This window comes from Pelobates fuscus, chromosome 5, assembly GCF_036172605.1.
Source record: "Pelobates fuscus isolate aPelFus1 chromosome 5, aPelFus1.pri, whole genome shotgun sequence".
Taxonomy (NCBI): domain Eukaryota; kingdom Metazoa; phylum Chordata; class Amphibia; order Anura; family Pelobatidae; genus Pelobates; species Pelobates fuscus.
This window is the reverse complement of record NC_086321.1, coordinates 145,603,034-145,622,265: the sequence shown is the minus strand read 5'-3', so window position 1 is coordinate 145,622,265 and position 19,232 is coordinate 145,603,034. Positions and strand designations below refer to the sequence as shown.

Below are 19,232 nucleotides of genomic sequence, written 5' to 3'. Positions count from 1 at the left end.
TTTACACAGTGACTCTCTATGTGATATCAAAGATCTCTCTGCCTCCAGATCAAAGTGTATGTGGGGTACTGTTCTATTCATGTGATATAATAAAAACCTGGAAACATGGTACATGTGGGTACTGTTATATTCAAAATACAGTGTTAAATCAAAATACCAAGTCTCTATTGCACTAATATCAGGATTATGACATTTGAAAATGCAATTTATCTGATTAAAAAGACAAAAAAGTAGAAATCGCTACATGGGCCCAGCATCTCTGTTAAAATGGCTAGACCAAACATCTCAAATTATGCCATTTGTTATACTCTGGGTACCTACTTTTGAAAATGGTATGCCATAACGGTGGAAATGTTATTACCCAGGCTGCCATGCTCTCTCAAAGGCGAGATAGACCCAGAAAATCACTGTCAAATTGCCAACTTTGAAACTATTTTTGTCCCTGTGACTTCCCCCCCAAATCAAAAAATCTAGTACATGGGGGTACTGTTACATTCAGGAGACAATGTTAAATACAAATAGGGAGGCTTTGTTGCAATAACTCGTATCAGGAATTATAAATGTCCTGTGAAAATTGAGTTCATGTGTGTGAAAAAGCACAAATAAAGCTATCACCGCTATGTGGGCCCTTCATTTCTGATAAAGTGGTTAGACCAAACATCTTACAATGCACCATTTCTTTTACTCTGGGTTGCCTGCTTTTGAAAATGGTATGCCATAATAGTGGAAATGTTATTACCCAGGCTGCCATGCTCTCTCAAATGCGATATAGGCCCAGAAAATCACTTTGCCAAATTTCAATGTAATAAAGCCTAAATGGATAAGCCGTATAGATGACTAAATCCTATACATGGGGGGTACCATGGCGCTCGTGAGACATCACTGAACAGAACTAGGAGTGTTTCAGGGCAGTAAACTATATACTAACAATAATATCAGTGAAAGTACAGATTTTATGTGAAAAATGCAAAAAAAACAAACGCTAACTTTGGCTAGGTTTTGTGCCCAAGTGGCTACTACAAAAGACTGGGCATACCCCATTTTGAATACCCTGGGATGTCTAATTTTTCAAATGGTATGCCATGATGGGGGTAATTTTCATTTCTGGGCTGCCATACGGTCTCAAAGGCAACCTAGGCCACTCAAACCAATCTGTCAAATTTCTATGCAGAAAATAAAATACTGGACAAGCCGTATATTTGACCCTGTAACTTTCCAAAACCCCATAAAACCTATACATGGGGGGTACTGTTTTACTCGTGAGACATTTCTGAATACAAATATGTATGTTTTATTGCAGGAAAACCGAACAGTACTCTGACATTAACAGTTAAATTGCCATGCTGAAATTGAAAAACAACAAGATTTCTTATTTTTTTCAAGTGTTTTAGATTTTATTCATATAAAATGGAGTTCCATATATGAATGTTTGATATGAAACGAAAGCTCTGTTTCCACTGAACAAAATGATATATAATAAGTGTGGGTGCACTTAGTATGAAAGAGGTAAATTATTGTTGAACAGACATATAGTAAAATTCTGTGGTTTGTTTACATTTTTGGATCACAACTTGTAGATTTGGCTGCGATCTTAAGGGGTTAATATGATTATAAATGTATACAGCATCATTACAATTGTAGAGAGGGGATATCTGAACTAACTTTTGGGTTTAAAGGGATACAATAGTGTTATTAAAGGGACACTATAGTCACGTGAACAACTTTAGCTTAATGAAGCAGTTTTGGTGTATAGAACATGCCCCTGCAGCCTCACTGCTCAATCCTCTGCCATTTAGGAGTTAAATCCCTTTGTTTATGAACCCTAGTCACACCTCCCTGCATGTGACTTGCACAGCCTTCCATAAACACTTCCTGTAAAGAGAGCCCTATTTAGGCTTTTTTATGGCAAGTTCTGTTTAATTAAGATTTTCTTATCCCCCGCTATGTTAATAGCTTGCTAGACCATGTAAGAGTCTCCTGTATGTTATTAAAGTTCAATTTAGAGATTGAGATACAATTATTTAAGGTAAATTACATCTGTTTGAAAGTGAAACCAGTTTTTTTTTCATGCAGGCTCTGTCAATCATAGCCAGGGGAGGTGTGGCTAGGGCTGCATAAACAGAAACAAAGTGATTTAACCCCTAAATGGCAGTGAATTGAGCAGTGAAATTGCAGGGGAATGATCTATACACTAAAACGGCTTTATTTAGCTAACGTAAGTTAGGTGACTATAGTATTCCTTTAATAAAAGTCTGTATTCTTAACACTATATTGCCCTCTGGTACCCCCTTCCCTTGCTCCCCCCCACAATCCGCACACGAATGGCTAAAAAAAAAACCTAGATTCACATACCCAATACTCAGCACAGCGCTCAGTATTCTCCGTGGGGACCTAATGCACATGTATGTTACTTAGGCGACCTAGAGACTGTAAGCTCTTGGAAGTGCCTCTAGTGGCTGTGTTTTCCATTGCAGAACTAAGGGGGGCAGGGACACTGCACCCAGACCACTTCAATGAGATGAAGTCAGGGTACCTATAGTATCCCCTTAACGGGACTTATCCATCAGCCAGCAGGGACAAACATCTAGTCACCATGGTGACTAAAAAAAAAATTACACTAAGCTCACCTCTAAAAGATGGTGTATGTTGCATGGGCGACTGTGGCAGAGATGACATCTTGCTTGGAGATGGGTAGTAGTCGCATGCGCCTCTGGCGAACTTCTCTGCATCATCTTTTGATGGAAAAGCTTTGAATCTTGAACCCTTCATATTCTTAACAGCATGAAGAGCTTCTTTCTTATCTGTATAAATGTGAACTTTTTCTAGAAGAGAGAGAGTTACAATCAACACTTTTTTACATTTAAATGTACACTATATTTAACTAATCTATGTTCGGAGGAATTCCCCCGAATGTAGACCTGCTTGCAACTGTTTCTCCCCGAAATAAGACATCCCCCGAAAATAAGCCCTAGTGCAGTTTTCGGGGGAAGAATTAATATAGGACCCGGTCTTATTTCGGGGAAAGACTGAATATAAATATTTTTTTAAAAAAAAAAGGAGAGGTTAGATCTTCTTTATTCTTACAGTTCCCAGTCAACGTTTTAGCTCTAGCACAGAGCTTTCATCAAGACACACACACACACACTGGAACCTCGGAAGTCAAACTTTCCAGTTCTTGAACAATTCAGAAGTCGAACTAAAATGTCTCGGCACCTGAACACATCACGTGGCAGTCTAAGAGGGACTCACTGTTATCTCACTGTTAAAATACACCTACCATTAAAATTCTAGACTGATCATTTGTCAGTGGAAAAATGTTCAGAATCACCCCCCCCCCCCTGTAATATATATTTTTATTGTTTACCATTTTCTCTAAAGTTGCCGTTTTGTTTTTAATTCACTTGTTGCATAAAACAAAATTAACCAGACTGTAAAAATAATGAAGCCCATTTTAGCAGGCAAAATGTGTTTAAGCCTTTATTCCACTGCTACTGTATGTTGTGGTTTTAGTTATGTAATTACTGATATATTGTTCATAATTCTTAGCAGTATTTTATCCATTTGGCATCCAGTTATTGGGAAGTGACAAAGAATTTTAACTTCGACTTGACAGCTCTAGTCAATGTGAGCAACAACTGCATCTTCACTCATTTTCTTTACTGGAGTATTGCATCCTGTACTATTGTGTATTTCCATCTTCTTTCGAGAGTGATATCCATACTAGAAGAAAGGTGTTGTGCCATCTTAGAGGCACGGCTACGCTGATAGGGAGCCTTGTTACTTTCAGGCTCCCATTCATGTGAGAGTGTTCCTAGTTACCTGTCTGTAATTGTATTTATCATCTGCACTATATGCTTTTTTTTTGTATTGCTACCTCAAACTTCCTATGTATCACTTATATGAAGGGTAACAATTGTTCCACTAGTGTTTTACTTTTGGGGTTTTAGCATTGTTTTGGGGGTGGGGGGAGTTGTTAGCTGCTAATAATTTTACTAGTCATTTTAAAAGGGCTTTTTCCACACACTTTATTATATTGTTTTTTTTAATATAATCAAGTCATAGCCATCATATATGGCAGTAAACCATCGTATCGTTTCCCCCAAACCTCCTTGGTTAGAAGTATAAAAACGCTGTTGGAAATAAAAATTGTGCTATAGTGCTGAATCTTATTTAATGCTCCAGATCACATTAAATTACTGACTTGTGTTATATAAATAAAAAATAAAAATAAAAAAAAAAGTGTAAAACAAGAAAATAAAATAAAACGGAACTGTCCCAATATTGCAGAATTGGAATAAATCCATTTGTGTTCCCTCTCTCTTGCGTGCCCTTCTCCTCCCCCCCCCCCCCCCACTCCTGTATAGCCCTTTCACTTGGGTAAAGACCTACTTATACCTGTTGGCGGTTATGTGGCCAATGTGGAACATATTTGCACATGTGATCGATGTGCCCGGTAGTGGTGCCTTTTTAAAAGGAGGTGGTGGTGGTAGGGAGGGGGGTGATAAAATCTACTGGTTACTGCCTTCCAGAGGTCATTTGGATTCTTCAGCTGTTTCTTCTATCCAGGCCTCTGGAGGGTTTTCCCGAAGAAGAGGACAAAAACAAACATACTTAACATTGGCTGCATTGTAGTTGGATACTCCCCCCCGCCCCACCCCCAATTAATCAGGGAGGTTTGAGACAAAATGTCACTCATTTAATCAATCGCTTGACTGCATTGCAAGACAACACTTCCTCCTTGTAGTTTGTGCCTACTTTAATGTAATACTGTCACAGCAGGGTTCCTATCCTGCCACCCCCACCACTCTATCCCTACACCTCTCATGTAATTTCAGTAATCTCAACCTAATGTGAGCAACTGGCACATTTTCACTTTGACATCTGTACTATTTACATTGCTTGATTCATAAATAAAGAATTGGAGGGGGAAGGAAACACAAAAATTAAAGACCAGTCTTATAAAACTTTAAAAGCTTTTCACTGCTATAAAATAATTAAGCTTACCATTTCTTGCCAGTGTATCCTCAAACACCGGGCAAACCGCATAGTATAAAGAGGGTTCTTTATTATTCATCTGGGAGCAAGCCTGAGAAGAATAAACCGACCTCTCCACGGGTACAAAATCCTTGTCTATCAAAGATGGTTCTTCAAAAGGTGGGTTCAGACCAACACTGTACCCAAAATCCTGTTCATCAGATGTGTGTTTCTGCTCAGTGTAGTATTGCTGTTGTCCATTGTTAGTGATTGGACTTTCATGAGATGGATTTAAAATCTCTGATGAAGCCACACCTTGCTGTTCCAGTAAAGCACGAGCTAGCTTTTTTTCAAAGATAAACCTGGTGGTTGAGGTGACTGGACCACACTTTAAGCCAGCTTTCAGTATTTCTTCTCGAAGCTCATCAGGGTCCAAAAGCTTGAGTTGGGTAAGAAGTTTATCCATTCTTTGCTCCACTAAGAAAGAGGACAGAAAAAGTAATAGATTTCAAGCTGAAATTAGCAAATTACTTTTTAATCTATTATATACACCACACCCACAACACAACATTTAATACATTTTTCTCCATGCTGCTAAAAGGATTCTGCTACAGTAATTTGCAATATTAATAAGTTGAGCAGTGTCCTATCTGGGTCCATATATAGTCAGAGAGGTTTAAATGACTCCTTAACATAAATTACACTCAAATATTAGGTTTTGAAAAGCTGGGATACATATATACACAAAACTACAAAATCATGAAGAAAAAGGAAGCAACCATAAACAGTGTAAATACACACATATAATCTAACTGTGGGGAGAGGGGTGTGCTTACAAACACTTCCTCGTCCAACCAAACAAACCCAGCTTAATTTATTGGTTGTGATAAAGAATCCAAATCTTGGCTGGATGCACGCAAAGTCAGCTGCTACGAAACACTATGCACAGCCTCATTAAATACTACAAACCTACCCCACAAACCATAAAGCTGGCAAAGTCTCTTCCTGGGCTGGGAAAATGTATCTGCTATGCTTTACTTTGTAGCTACAGAGCGTTTAAATTATAAAGATATTAAATAAAAAAGGAATTACTTCCAGCCAGGCGTGATTTTGAAGCGGATCAATTTCTGATTTTTGGCTTATTTTGAAAAGATCACCCGAAAGTGACATTCTATTTGGGTCTCGTGGTCACAGGTGAGGTTTTATTTACCTCAGGCTGTCCCTCGAAACGACTGCGACTTTAAACTACTGTCCTCTTGTTGCCTGATGTCACTTCGGTGTTGTACTCCTGTGCAAGTGCGAGAGAACACTGAGGCCTATAGACGATCCCACAACACGGAGGGATCCTCTGTAGAGTCTGACTCCCACAGCCACCATAAAGTCGGCTGCTGGGATTGGGCAACAGCGGACAATGGAACTCTGCTTTTGTCAACCTCCATCTTTACTTTGGCTTATCGTATCTATGGCGTGTATCAAAATTTTCTGTATTATGTGGCTATGGTGCCAAGAGTACTATAGCATCCCCTCACTGAAGGGAGACTTCCTCCCCCTTCTTCCAAACAGACGTCCATCTGCACATCCCCCACCTCCAGCTTCAATTTGGCCAGTATGTGATTACGGCCAGCACCATTGCTTGTTCGGTTTTCACCTTTAGCAGAATCCTTGGGATTAGTCTCACCGGGGGGAGAAATGTATGCAAGGCTAAAGTCCCACCTGATCAAAAGCCCATCCAGTACCAGAGGCATGTCTGCCTTGAAGAGGGAAGCAAATGTGATCACCTTTGCATTTTATCTTCTTGCCATTAGATCGATGACAGGCAGACCAAATCTTTACTAGATATGAAAAAAAAAATGACCAGATTCAGAGACCACTCGTTCTGGGACCATTTTGATCAGCTCAAATAGTCTGCTATAATGTTGTCTATCCCTCGTAAGAGATTAGTGGACAGGTCATCTAGAAGACTTTGAGCCCAGGGCATAATCATTGTGGCAAAGGGAGTGCAGTTTTCTCACCCTCGTACCTCGTTTGTTCAGGTAATCCACCGTAGTCTGATTGTCTGAATGAATTTTCACCACTTTCTCCACAATGAGAGCTCTGAACTGATGAAGAGCGTATAAGAGGATTATAAACTCCTTGTAATTTGAAGATTCCCTTTTTTTGTCTTCGGATCATGTGCCTTGCCTTAAGTGACACTGCAGGTGAGCCACCCAACCTGTATTTGAAGCATTCATTGTAATCATAACCCAAAAGATAGACCTGCCATGAAACTGGTCTTTTTACAGGATCCGATATACTTCTCAAAGCATCCAAGTCTTCTTTCTTTGACCACTGCGCAAGAATTTCCCACTGTAAAGGCCTTGATTCTGCTCTGGATCATTTTACCCCAGTTAGGTGAATACAAAGTGTCTGACTTGATTAAAAGAAAACCTAGAAACTGAATTGACCTTGTAGGAAGCAGACAGGATTTTTCTAAGTTTACCCAACCATGTTCTTTCAGGATTCTGAGGGTGTAAGCCACATCCAACTCTAGAGTGTCTCTTGAATTTGCCTTTATGAACCAGTCATCCAAGTATGGAACAACTGTGATAGACATTAGGACCATTGTAAAAATACTGGGAGCCGAGGAGAGACCGAATGGAAGGGCTTTGAATTGAAATACCGCAGGTATTTTCTTGAGCCTACGTCCATTGGAATGTGGATTTAAAATATGCCCATCTTCAAAGTCACCATAAAATCACCTATTTGAAGGATATGAGTGACTGATGCTATGGTTTCCATTCTGAAATGCTGGTATGGAATCCTCTTGTTCAGCTCTTTCAGATCAAACATGGGACAAAAGGACATATCTGGTTTTGGGACCAGGAACAACCAGGAGTAGACACCCCGATATAGCTGGGTACTTGGAACTTTTTCTACAACACCTTTCTTTAAAAGAGTGACCGTAGCAGAGAAGAGGACTGGTTTTGGAACACCTACGAACTTTATTCTGTATCTTTTCGCAACCAGATTCAGAATTAAGGATTGACTGATTATTTTTCTGGTCGACATTCGGTATTTTCGGCATTATTGGTATCGGCAAATACAGATACCGATATTGCAGACCAGGACCTCTGGGTCCATGACAAGCCCAGCGGTTTTGGTGGGCCCAGCAAGCGCTTACTTACCTTCCGAGCAGCTCCCCAGTGTAAATCTTGCAAGTCCCGCGGCCGTCAGAGCGTTGCCACGGTTTACCATGGCAATTCTCTGCGTGGCACATGGGCTGCGAGATTTACACTGGGGAGCTACTTGGAAGGTAATTGCTTGCTGTGCCCCCCACTGCACAGTTCATGCCACCGGACCACCAGTGAATGCCATAGCCCCCCTCCCTGGCAAGGTAACAAGCAGAGGGGGGGGGGGTGTGTCGGGATTAAAAAAAATAAAGTGTTTTTTTGTTTTATTCAATTAAAAAGGCCTCCCCTCCCCCCATTTTACACAAATCCACACAGCTCCCCTGTCTAAACACACTGCATCCACTACACGTGGCATGTATATTTTGTGCCTTTAGCTTTAGAAATAGTTTATTTATTTTTTTTAAATGGTAAATGTACTGAATATCGGTAAGTTGTCGGCCTTAAAGTTCACAGATTAAATCGGTATGGGCTCTATTTAAAAAAATTCATATTGGTCGATCCCTATTCAGAATCCATGGATTTGCAGTGGTCTCCCTCCATTAGTAGGCAAATTGTATCTGTTCACCCACTCGTATGGCGTCAATCTTTTTGCTCTGTCAGACTTGATATCTTTGTGTATGTCAAACCTTGGATCTTTCCTTTGTTGACGAAAAAAACCTGGGGTTGTCTTGATATGGGTCTTGTACTGGAAATGTTGTATCTGGGTTTCCATGATTACTTCCTGTCCTGAGGGAGAGCCTGTTTGGTTTCCGATATTTGTCGTATTAATTCTTCCAAAAGGAGAACCAAAAACAATTTCTTCCACTCAAAAGGAAGTTCACACAGTGCAGACTTTGAGGCTGTACCAGACACCCAGGCTTTAAGCCATAGTGTCCTGCGGGCCACAGGTGTCAAACCCATGACACAAGCGAGATTTTAATCACCTCCGTGATAACATCTAGTGGGAATTCATTGGACAACCTTACATTTTGGAACAGGTGAGAAAGATCTTTGTCTTGGTATTCACCCAGGCCATCTTCCAATCCTTGAAGCCAAACGTACTGAGCTTTATCCACCGAAGCTCCTGCCAATGCTGCTTTAGCCTGAAATCCTGCTGCCTGATATGCTCGTCTGCTGGATGTTTCTGCCCTTTTATCCATAGGGTCTTTAACCCCTTAAGGACACATGACGTGTGTGACACGTCATGATTCCCTTTTATTCCAGAAGCTTGGTCCTTAAGGGGTTAAGACCAGAAACTTCTCCAATCGGTAGGTTAGTCTTTTTAACCCCTTAAGGACACATGACAAGTAGTTTGGTCCTTAAGGGGTTAAACTGAGCACCTTGCAAGTCTTCCCCCTTGTCTTCTCCCTGTAGTTTAACAATGCCCTTGAAATGTCTGGAAATAAATGCCCTTTTTTCAGGGTTCTTCCATTCTCTGTATACAAGTTCCAGAATCTGTTGTTGAACTGGAAGGGCTTTTCTACTTGCTTTATCTGATGTGTCATCAGATTAAAATATTCTGTTTTTGCAAGTATACATCTAGTTGCTGTTTGAACATCTGTATGGACTCTGATTATATATAAATAATTTTCAGGCAGCAGGGGGAGTACCTGTCATGACAGGCACTCCCCCTGCTGGTATTGATAGCAAGGACCTTGCGATCACATGGCCCAGGGGGGCCGAAGTGGACGGAGGGGGGACTCCCTGGGCTCCCAGGTAAGTCCCCATACCGCAATCGCCGGCGACCGGGTAAGTAGAAAAGATCGCAGGGCATTCTATGCCGCCCTGCGGCGTTTAGAGCCATATAAATAAGGACGGCATAGAACGCCCTGCGGTCTTATGGGGTTAAACCGCTGATGTTTGCCAAACTGCTTTTCTGCAGCAATTTCTCACTTAAACTGTGAACAGCTCTCTCTCCCTGCACTCGGATTCCTCTCATGCAACTGTCATCAAAACAAAACACCAAGCCCTCAGTGAATAATATTCTAGCAACCTACTTTTCCTGACATATGGTGGCAGTACAATAGGGATGTACTCTTCCCATGGGACAAGCACCTGAAACATAAAAGTTCCTCCCCCAACAGGTATAAGACACCAACCTGCCATTGAACCTCAGTTCTCTTTCTTGTTCCATCAGGAATGGACGGAATCTGAGGTTATAGAGTTGAGATTTTTCAGTCTCTAACCTTTAAGATCTCTGTGTCTATCTTTATTTAATTTTACAACAATTTTGTAATTTATGTATTGCCGATATGTCTAGTCCTGTCTCTCCAGATATTATGGATAAAGACAAGGTGCCTGCTCCTAAAATAAATAAATAAATAAAAGAAACATCTGAGTTGTAGTGAATGCCCCACACCACTACCAGATGGTTAAAAAACTGAAAACCTGTAATCCGTGTTCGTCCTTATCGCTGGAAAAGTCCAAGCAACAAGACATGAAGTCATTCTTGTCTTGGTTTCAAGACAATCTGGCCCAGACATTTAAGTCAATCTGCAAAGTCAAAGGTTACAACTCCTGTTAAAGCAACCAAACAAAGGCTAAAATGGAAAAGATCTTCGTCTGGATCAGAACTGTCCTCGGGCGAATGTTCTATTTCTTCCTATTCGGAAATTTCTAGCGAATCTTCAGTTACAAATGAAGTGTACATACATACATACATACATAATAAATATATAAATACGTTAAAAATTAAAATAATTAGAAATAGATAAATACCGTATATACTCGAGTATAAGCCGACCCGAATATAAGCCGAGGCCCCTAATTTTACCCCAAAAAACTGGGAAAACTTATTGACTCGAGTATAAGACTAGGGTGGGAAATGCAGCAGCTACGGGTACATTTCTAAATAAAATTAGATCCTAAAAAAATTATATTAACTGAATATTTATTTACAGTGTGTGTATATAATGAATGCAGTGCAGTGTGTGTGTGTGTGTGTGAATGCAGTGCAGTGTGTGTGTGTGTGTGTGTGAATGCAGTGTGTGTGTGTGTGAATGCAGTGCAGTGTGTGTGTGTGTGAATGCAGTGCAGTGTGTGTGTGTGTGAATGCAGTGCAGTGTGTGTGTGTGTGAATGCAGTGCAGTGTGTGTGTGTGTGAATGCAGTGCAGTGTGTGTGTGTGTGTGTGTGAATGCAGTGCAGTGTGTGTGTGTGTGTGTGAATGCAGTGCAGTGTGTGTGTGTGTGTGTGAATGCAGTGCAGTGTGTGTGTGTGTGTGTGTGAATGAGTGCAGTGTGTGTGTGTGTGTGTGTGTGTGAATGAGTGCAGTGTGTGTGTGTGTGTGTGTGAATGAGTGCAGTGTGTGTGTGTGTGAATGAGTGCAGTGTGTGTGTGTGTGAATGAGTGCAGTGTGTGTGTGTGTGAATGAGTGCAGTGTGTGTGTGTGTGAATGAGTGCAGTGTGTGTGTGTGTGAATGAGTGCAGTGTGTGTGTGTATGAATGAGTGCAGTGTGTGTGTGTATGAATGAGTGCAGTGTGTGTGTGTATGAATGAGTGCAGTGTGTGTGTGTATGAATGAGTGCAGTGTGTGTGTGTATGAATGAGTGCAGTGTGTGTGTGTATGAATGAGTGCAGTGTGTGTGTGTATGAATGAGTGCAGTGTGTGTGTGTATGAGTGCAGTGTGTGTGTGTATGAGTGCAGTGTGTGTGTGTATGAGTGCAGTGTGTGTGTGTATGAGTGCAGTGTGTGTGTGTATGAGTGCAGTGTGTGTGTGTATGAGTGCAGTGTGTGTGTGTATGAGTGCAGAGTGTGTGTGTATGAGTGCAGAGTGTGTGTGTATGAGTGCAGAGTGTGTGTGTATGAGTGCAGTGTGTGTGTGTATGAGTGCAGTGTGTGTGTGTATGAGTGCAGTGTGTGTGTGTGTGTGTATGAGTGCAGTGTGTGTGTGTGTGTGTATGAGTGCAGTGTGTGTGTGTGTGTGTGTGAGAATGCAGTGTGTGTGTGTGTGTGTATGAGTGCAGTGTGTGTGTGTGTGTGTATGAGTGCAGTGTGTGTATGAGTGCAGTGTGTGTGTGTGTGTGTATGAGTGCAGTGTGTGTGTGTGTATGAGTGCAGTGTGTGTATGAGTGCAGTGTGTGTATGAGTGCAGTGTGTGTATGAGTGCAGTGTGTGTATGAGTGCAGTGTGTGTATGAGTGCAGTGTGTGTATGAGTGCAGTGTGTGTATGAGTGCAGTGTGTGTATGAGTGCAGTGTGTGTATGAGTGCAGTGCAGTGTGTTTATAATGAATGCAGTGCAGTGTGTGTATGTGCAGTGTGTGTTTGTGTGAGTGCAGAGCATTGGTGGGGTGGGCATTTTATTAATTATTATTTAAATTTTTTTTTAATGTTATTTTTTTTAGGTAACTATTTTTTTTTTATTTTATTATTATTTGTATTATTATTTTTATGTTATTATTTTAATTATTTTTTCATTATTATTTGTTTTATTATTAATATTTTTATTTTTTCGTCCCCCCTCCCTGCTTGTTAGCTGGCCAGGGAGGGGGGCTCTCACTCCCTGGTGGTCCAGTGGATGGGCTGTAGGAGGGGGGCTGTCAGGAAGCTGTAACTTACCTTCACCGCAGCTCCTGTCAGCTCCCTTCTCTCTCCTCCGTCCGTGCAGCTCCCAGGTCAGCTCCCTCTGCAACTCTCGCGGCCGCGCGGAGCGTTGCCACGGTAACCCGTGGCAACGCTCTGACCCCGCGGCTCTCGTGAGAGTTGCAGAGGAAGCTGACCTGGGAGCTGCACGCACCGGAGAAGAGAGAAGGGAGCTGACAGGAGCTGCTGTGAAGGTAAGTTACAGCTTCCTGACAGCCCCCGGTCCATGTCTGTATTATGGCAATGAAAATTGCCATAAAACAGACAACTGACTTGAGTATAAGACGAGTGGGGGTTTTTCAGCACAAAAAATTACACGAGTAATTTTGTTCCAACTGTATTTTAAAATATATATATTGATATCAAAATACATGTAGAACAAGAATATATATATATATATATATATATATATATATATATTCTTTAAAATGAATACAGTTAGAACAAAATTACGCATCTATTTTTTTATGTATTTATAGATTTGTATTATATATATTTAATAAATATCATTGTACGTGTATTATGAAATATATATACTACATATATTTATGTAATAATTTTACATAATTAGGTCATTTTATTAATTACAATTTGCAGGACCTGCCTGACAACCCAGGCCGAAAGTTCAGGGAATTAAATTTTCTAGCACTATATTAAACCCTGAAACTTTCCAAATCACCATAAAACCTGTACATGGGGGGTACTGTTTTACTCGGAAGACTTCGCTGAACACAAATATTAGTGTTTCAAAACAGTAAAATATATTACAACGACGAGATTGTCAGTGACAGTGACATTTTTTGCATTTTTCACACACAAAGTGGCACTTACACCGACGATATAATTGTTGAGATACGTTTTGAAACACTAATATTTGTGTTCAGCGAAGTCTCCAGAGTATAACAGCACCCCTCATGTACAGGTTTTATGGGGTTTTCAAAAGTTACAGAGTCAAATATAAGGCTTGCGTTTCAGTTTTTTCACATTAAAATTCGCCAGGTTGCCTTTGAGACCGTATGGAAGCCCAGGAATGAAAATTACCCCCATGATGGCATACCATTTGCAATAGTAGACAACCCAGGGTATTGCAAATAGGGTATGTTCAGTTTTTTTAGTAGCCACTAAGTCACAAACACTGGCCAAAATTTGCGTTCAAATTAGTTTTTTGCATTTTCAAATATTAACACTAACTTTGGCCAGTGTTTGTGACCAAGTGGCTACTAAAAAAAAAAAAAAAAAAAAAAAAGGACTGGACATACTCCATTTGCAATACCTTGGGTTGTCTACCTTTGCAAATGGTATGCCATCATGGGGGTAATTCTTATTCCTGGGCTACCATATGGTCTTAAAGGCAACGTAACCAATCTAGCACATTTTAATGTGAAAAAAGTGAAATATGTAACAGGCTATATTTGACCCTGTAACTTCCCAAAACACCATAAAAACCTGTACATAGGGGGTACGGTTTTACATGTGAGACATCGCTGAATACAAATATGTGAATTGTATTGCAATAAAAGCAAACAGTATTTTGACATTCACAGTTAAAATGTCACGTAGAACAATTTTTTTTTTAAATTCCTATTTTCTCCCATTTTTTTTATATAAAATTATGTTCCATACCTAAATATTTGATGTTAAACGAAAGCCCTGTTTCCCCTGCATAAAATGATATATAATAAGTGTGGGTGCATTTAATATGAAAGAGGTGAATTACAGTTGGACAGACATATAGCGCAAATGCCAGGTTTTGTTTTGATCACAACTTGTACATTTGGCTGCGGTCTTAAGGGGTTAAGAATATCACAAGCACATGAACAACTAGAAAGGTATTGGAGAAGTCTAATTATACAAAGTTTCTATCTGGCTATAAACTGTTTAAATTTGGGGGAGCGCACAGCTCCTCCTAGGCTACTGAACTAAAAATAGAAATCTCCGTATGACTCATTATTTGGAACCGGGATGCATTCCTTCTTTAGAAGGGCAAGACGTTTTGCCAACATCATGATGCACAAACTATGCACTTCCTGTAACAGAGCAAGACATACAATGAACGCGGAGAAGTGTTTATTTCACCAATAATTACAACAGGATTAGCCCTGGCAAATTTTAGGCATATATATTTTTTTTTTAATCCAGTTACAATATGAGCAAAGAGGTGTGGTAAACTAAAAATGAGAAACCACGGATGCATGTCAAACCAATTTCAGCATTTGATATAAAAACACGTTCTCGCACTAGCCTCATCATAAAAATATATATGGAGTTATAAGAAGTACAAGCAATTTTAAAGTTACAGCTTTGAGTAGAATATTGTTTTCCAATGATTAATAGCACATGCATTTGTGAATATCTCAAAGACAGGAGGAGTCTAATAACAGTCTTTCCTGCCAACAGATGCAAGTACTACAATTCTAAGCTTGTCTCGAACGGATTAGATCTTCTACATCACATGGAAACATTAAGTATTCCACTCATTTCTCTATTGTTCTAAAGAACTGAAGTGGTTTCACTTGTAATATAAAATGCATATTTCCATGGAATAAGAAATAAGATAAAAGACAATATGGATATATCATGCATCTCCAACAATGTATAAACCTATATTAAAGACTACACCAGTATGGATTTTGAGAGTCTCAAAGATTTTCGATGGCGGAGTGTTTTCATACAGGTTCATTAAATTGTACAAGACTTGTAGCACTTGCAAATTTAGTTACACAAAAGTAAAGATCTCCACCAGAGATCAGTTCAACAAAAAAAGTTGGGGCCAACAATGCAGAAATCGGAATCAAAATGAATAAATATGGGACGAGATAGATCAAGAAAACAATGAAAATGTCCGGAGGCAGAGCTGTTCACACAGACATACAAAAGCATAATTTTTCATAATATATATATATATATATATATATATATATATATATATATATATATATATATATATATATTATATAGTTTATTAAGAAACATGCAACTTGGCACCTATAAGAACAATATTAAAAATAAATCTTTAGCAGACAAACTCTTAAATGTCCCCACTCTCCGACTAAATTACATTAAGGGGGAATACAGATTTTAATATAGATTATTTTTTTTTTTTTTTTTACATTATCTTGAAATCCTGGACTCTCAGCCTTAGTTTAACTTAGAATAATTTGCCCTTGCCCATCTATAGTTTAATGCATGTGCTTTTTGCTGGGAAAAAAAAAAGTAGCAACTGGCAGCAAGAGTTATATCAACACCACACTTTTAACATTAGGTCCAGAAATGTAGTACAGACAGGCATTTTAGGCTACATTTAATTTGTTAAAGCGTCAAAACCAGAAAGATAATGGCATGCCATCTGCCTATTTTAATTAATCATAGTAAAACAGTAACCTATTTCCCAGCCTTACTGCCAACCACACACACTACAACTTACAGATGGCACATGTATAGTGTCCTCACCTAGCAGCAGCTGGCAGCCAGGTTGCGTGGTGGCAGGAGGTGGCACTGAGTGAGACTGCTTCCAATGTCTCCTCTCTCCTAAGCGGAGAAGCCAGCCCACCAATGCCACAACCAGACAGGCCAGGAGCGCAGGCCATGCCTCCACAAAATCCCAGGAGGGAAGGATCCCAGAAACAGACATCTCCACACAGTGCTAGAACACATACACCCTGCAAACTACCCACACAAGTCTACACCCAGATGGACAGGGTGTCCTCACAGTGACCCAGTCCGTGTGCTCCCTGATAGCTATATGATAGTCAGTACAGGCTCATTGAGGTGACTGAATTTACACAGTGGCAATCCTCAGTATGCCCCCCACTCTCTATGGTAATCCTCACTGTATGCCCCCCCCCCACTCTCTATGGTAATCCTCACTGTATTTACCCCCCCTCTCTATGGTAATCCTCACTGTATTTACCCCTCACTCTCTATGTTAATCCTCACTGTATTTACCCCTCACTCTCTATGTTAATCCTCACTGTATGTCCCCCTCACTCTCTATGGTAATCCTCACTGTATGTCCCCCTCACTCTCTATGGTAATCCTCACTGTATGTCCCCCTCACTCTCTATGGTAATCCTCACTGTATGTCCCCCTCACTCTCTATGGTAATCCTCACTGTATGTCCCCCTCACTCTCTATGGTAATCCTCACTGTATGTCCCCCTCACTCTCTATGGTAATCCTCACTGTATGTCCCCCTCACTCTCTATGGTAATCCTCACTGTATGTCCCCCTCACTCTCTATGGTAATCCTCACTGTATGTCCCCCTCACTCTCTATGGTAATCCTCACTGTATGTCCCCCCCCACTCTCTATGGTAATGCTCAGTATGCCCCCCACTCTCTATGGTAATCCTCACTGTATGTCCCCCTCACTCTCTATGGTAATCCTCACTGTATGTCCCCCCCACTCTCTATGGTAATGCTCAGTATGCCCCCCACTCTCTATGGTAATGCTCACTGTATGTCCCCCTCACTCTCTATGGTAATCCTCACTGTATGTCCCCCTCACTCTCTATGGTAATCCTCACTGTATGTCCCCCCCCCACTCTCTATGGTAATGCTCAGTATGCCCCCCACTCTCTATGGTAATCCTCACTGTATGTCCCCCTCACTCTCTATGGTAATCCTCACTGTATGTCCCCCTCACTCTCTATGGTAATCCTCACTGTATGTCCCCCCCACTCTCTATGGTAATGCTCAGTATGCCCCCCACTCTCTATGGTAATGCTCACTGTATGTCCCCCCCCTCTCTATGGCAATGCACAGTATACCCCCCCGCCCTTATTATAGGTGTCTGTCAAGGTAATGTGTTGCAGTGCACACGGCGCTGATCCTATCACTATCCGGCACTCCCGCCAGATGCTCCTGTCTCCCGGTCAGTCTCGGCCCCCGATCCCCGCACTCCCTGCCAGTATCTCCCCAGCAATCACAGCCAGACCCTCAGCTCTCCGGACCGGGCGGATACCAGACACACACTGAGCACAGCCCTACCTCCTCTGCCTTATGAAGGATCCACCCGAGACCAAGCTGCTACACGCCTGCGACACTTCCGGTTCGGCCCGCCAGGACCCCACGGTCTCCAGGCAACAGGGCTGCCCCGGGACTGCCTGAAACGTGCGCATTGTATCTCTGTAACACACGGCACAGAGCGAGGTATCGCAGTAAGGGCACAGAGCGAGGTATCGCAGTAAGGGCACAGAGCGAGGTATCGCAGTAATGGCACAGTGCGAGGTATCGCAGTAAGGGCACAGAGCGAGGTATCGCAGTAATGGCACAGAGCGAGGTATCGCAGTAAGGGCACAGAGCGAGCTATTGCAGTAATTGCACGGAGCCAGGTATCGCAGTAATGGCACAGTGCGAGGTATCGCAGTAAGGGCACAGAGCCAGGTATCGCAGTAAGGGCACAGAGCCAGGTATCGCAGTAAGGACACAGAGCGAGGTATCGCAGTAATTGTGCAGAGCGAGGTATCGCAGTAAAGGCATAGAGCTAGGTATCGCAGTAATTGCACAGAGCGAGGTATCGCAGTAAGGGCACAGAGCGAGGTATCGCAGTAAGGGCATAGAGCGAGGTATCGCAGTAAGGGCATAGAGCGAGGTATCGCAGTAAGGGCATAGAGCGAGGTATCGCAGTAAGGGCACAGAGCGAGGTATCGCAGTAAGGGCACAGAGCGAGGTATCGCAGTAAGGGCACAGAGCGAGGTATCGCAGTAATTGCACAGAGCGAGGTAGCGCAGTAATTGCACAGAGCGAGGTATCGCAGTAATTGCACAGAGCGAGGTATCGCAGTAATGGCACAGAGCGAGGTATCGCAGTAATGGCACAGAGCGAGGTATCGCAGTAATGGCACAGAGCGAGGTATCGCAGTAAGGGCACAGAGCCAGGTATCGCAGTAAGGGCACAGAGCGAGGTATCGCAGTAAGGGCACAGAGCGAGGTATCGCAGTAAGGACATAGAGCGAGGTATCGCAGTAAAGGCATAGAGGTAGGTATCGCAGTAATTGCACAGAGCGAGGTATCGCAGTAATTGCACAGAGCGAGGTATCGCAGTAAGGGCATAGAGCGAGGTATCGCAGTAATTGCACAGAGCGAGGTATCGCAGTAATTGCACAGAGCGAGGTATCGCAGTAATTGCACAGAGCGAGGTATCGCAGTAATTGCACAGAGCGAGGTATCGCAGTAATTGCACAGAGCGAGGTATCGCAGTAATTGCACAGAGCGAGGTATCGCAGTAATTGCACAGAGCGAGGTATCGCAGTAATTGCACAGAGCGAGGTATCGCAGTAATTGCACAGAGCGAGGTATCGCAGTAAGGGCACAGAGCGAGGTATCGCAGTAAGGGCACAGAGCGAGGTATCGCAGTAAGGGCACAGAGCGAGGTATCTCAGTAATTGCACAGAGCGAGGTATCGCAATAAGGACATAGAGCGAGGTATCGCAGTAATTGCACAGAGCGAGGTATCGCAGTAATTGCACAGAGCGAGGTATCGCAGTAATTGCACAGAGCGAGGTATCGCAGTAATTGCACAGAGCGAG

General features: G+C 41.8%; 1 protein-coding gene across 2 annotated transcripts in view; it reads right to left on the bottom strand.

Moving 5' to 3' along the window:
- ANKLE2 (ankyrin repeat and LEM domain containing 2) overlaps positions 1-17,764 on the bottom strand; it is a 35,165-nt gene extending 17,401 nt beyond the window's left edge. The window contains exons 1-3 of one of the 2 annotated variants that reach the window (XM_063454410.1): positions 17,693-17,764; positions 5,005-5,451; positions 2,628-2,822 (exon numbers count right to left, since the gene is read on the bottom strand). In XM_063454410.1, the coding sequence (XP_063310480.1) occupies positions 2,628-2,822; positions 5,005-5,440 (631 nt within the window). In that variant the 5' untranslated portion in view covers positions 5,441-5,451; positions 17,693-17,764. Of the gene's footprint in view, positions 1-2,627; positions 2,823-5,004; positions 5,452-16,155; positions 16,488-17,692 lie in introns of those variants that run through there. The other variant, XM_063454409.1, reaches the window with a different exon arrangement.
- Between the last annotated feature and the right edge of the window lie 1,468 nt (positions 17,765-19,232).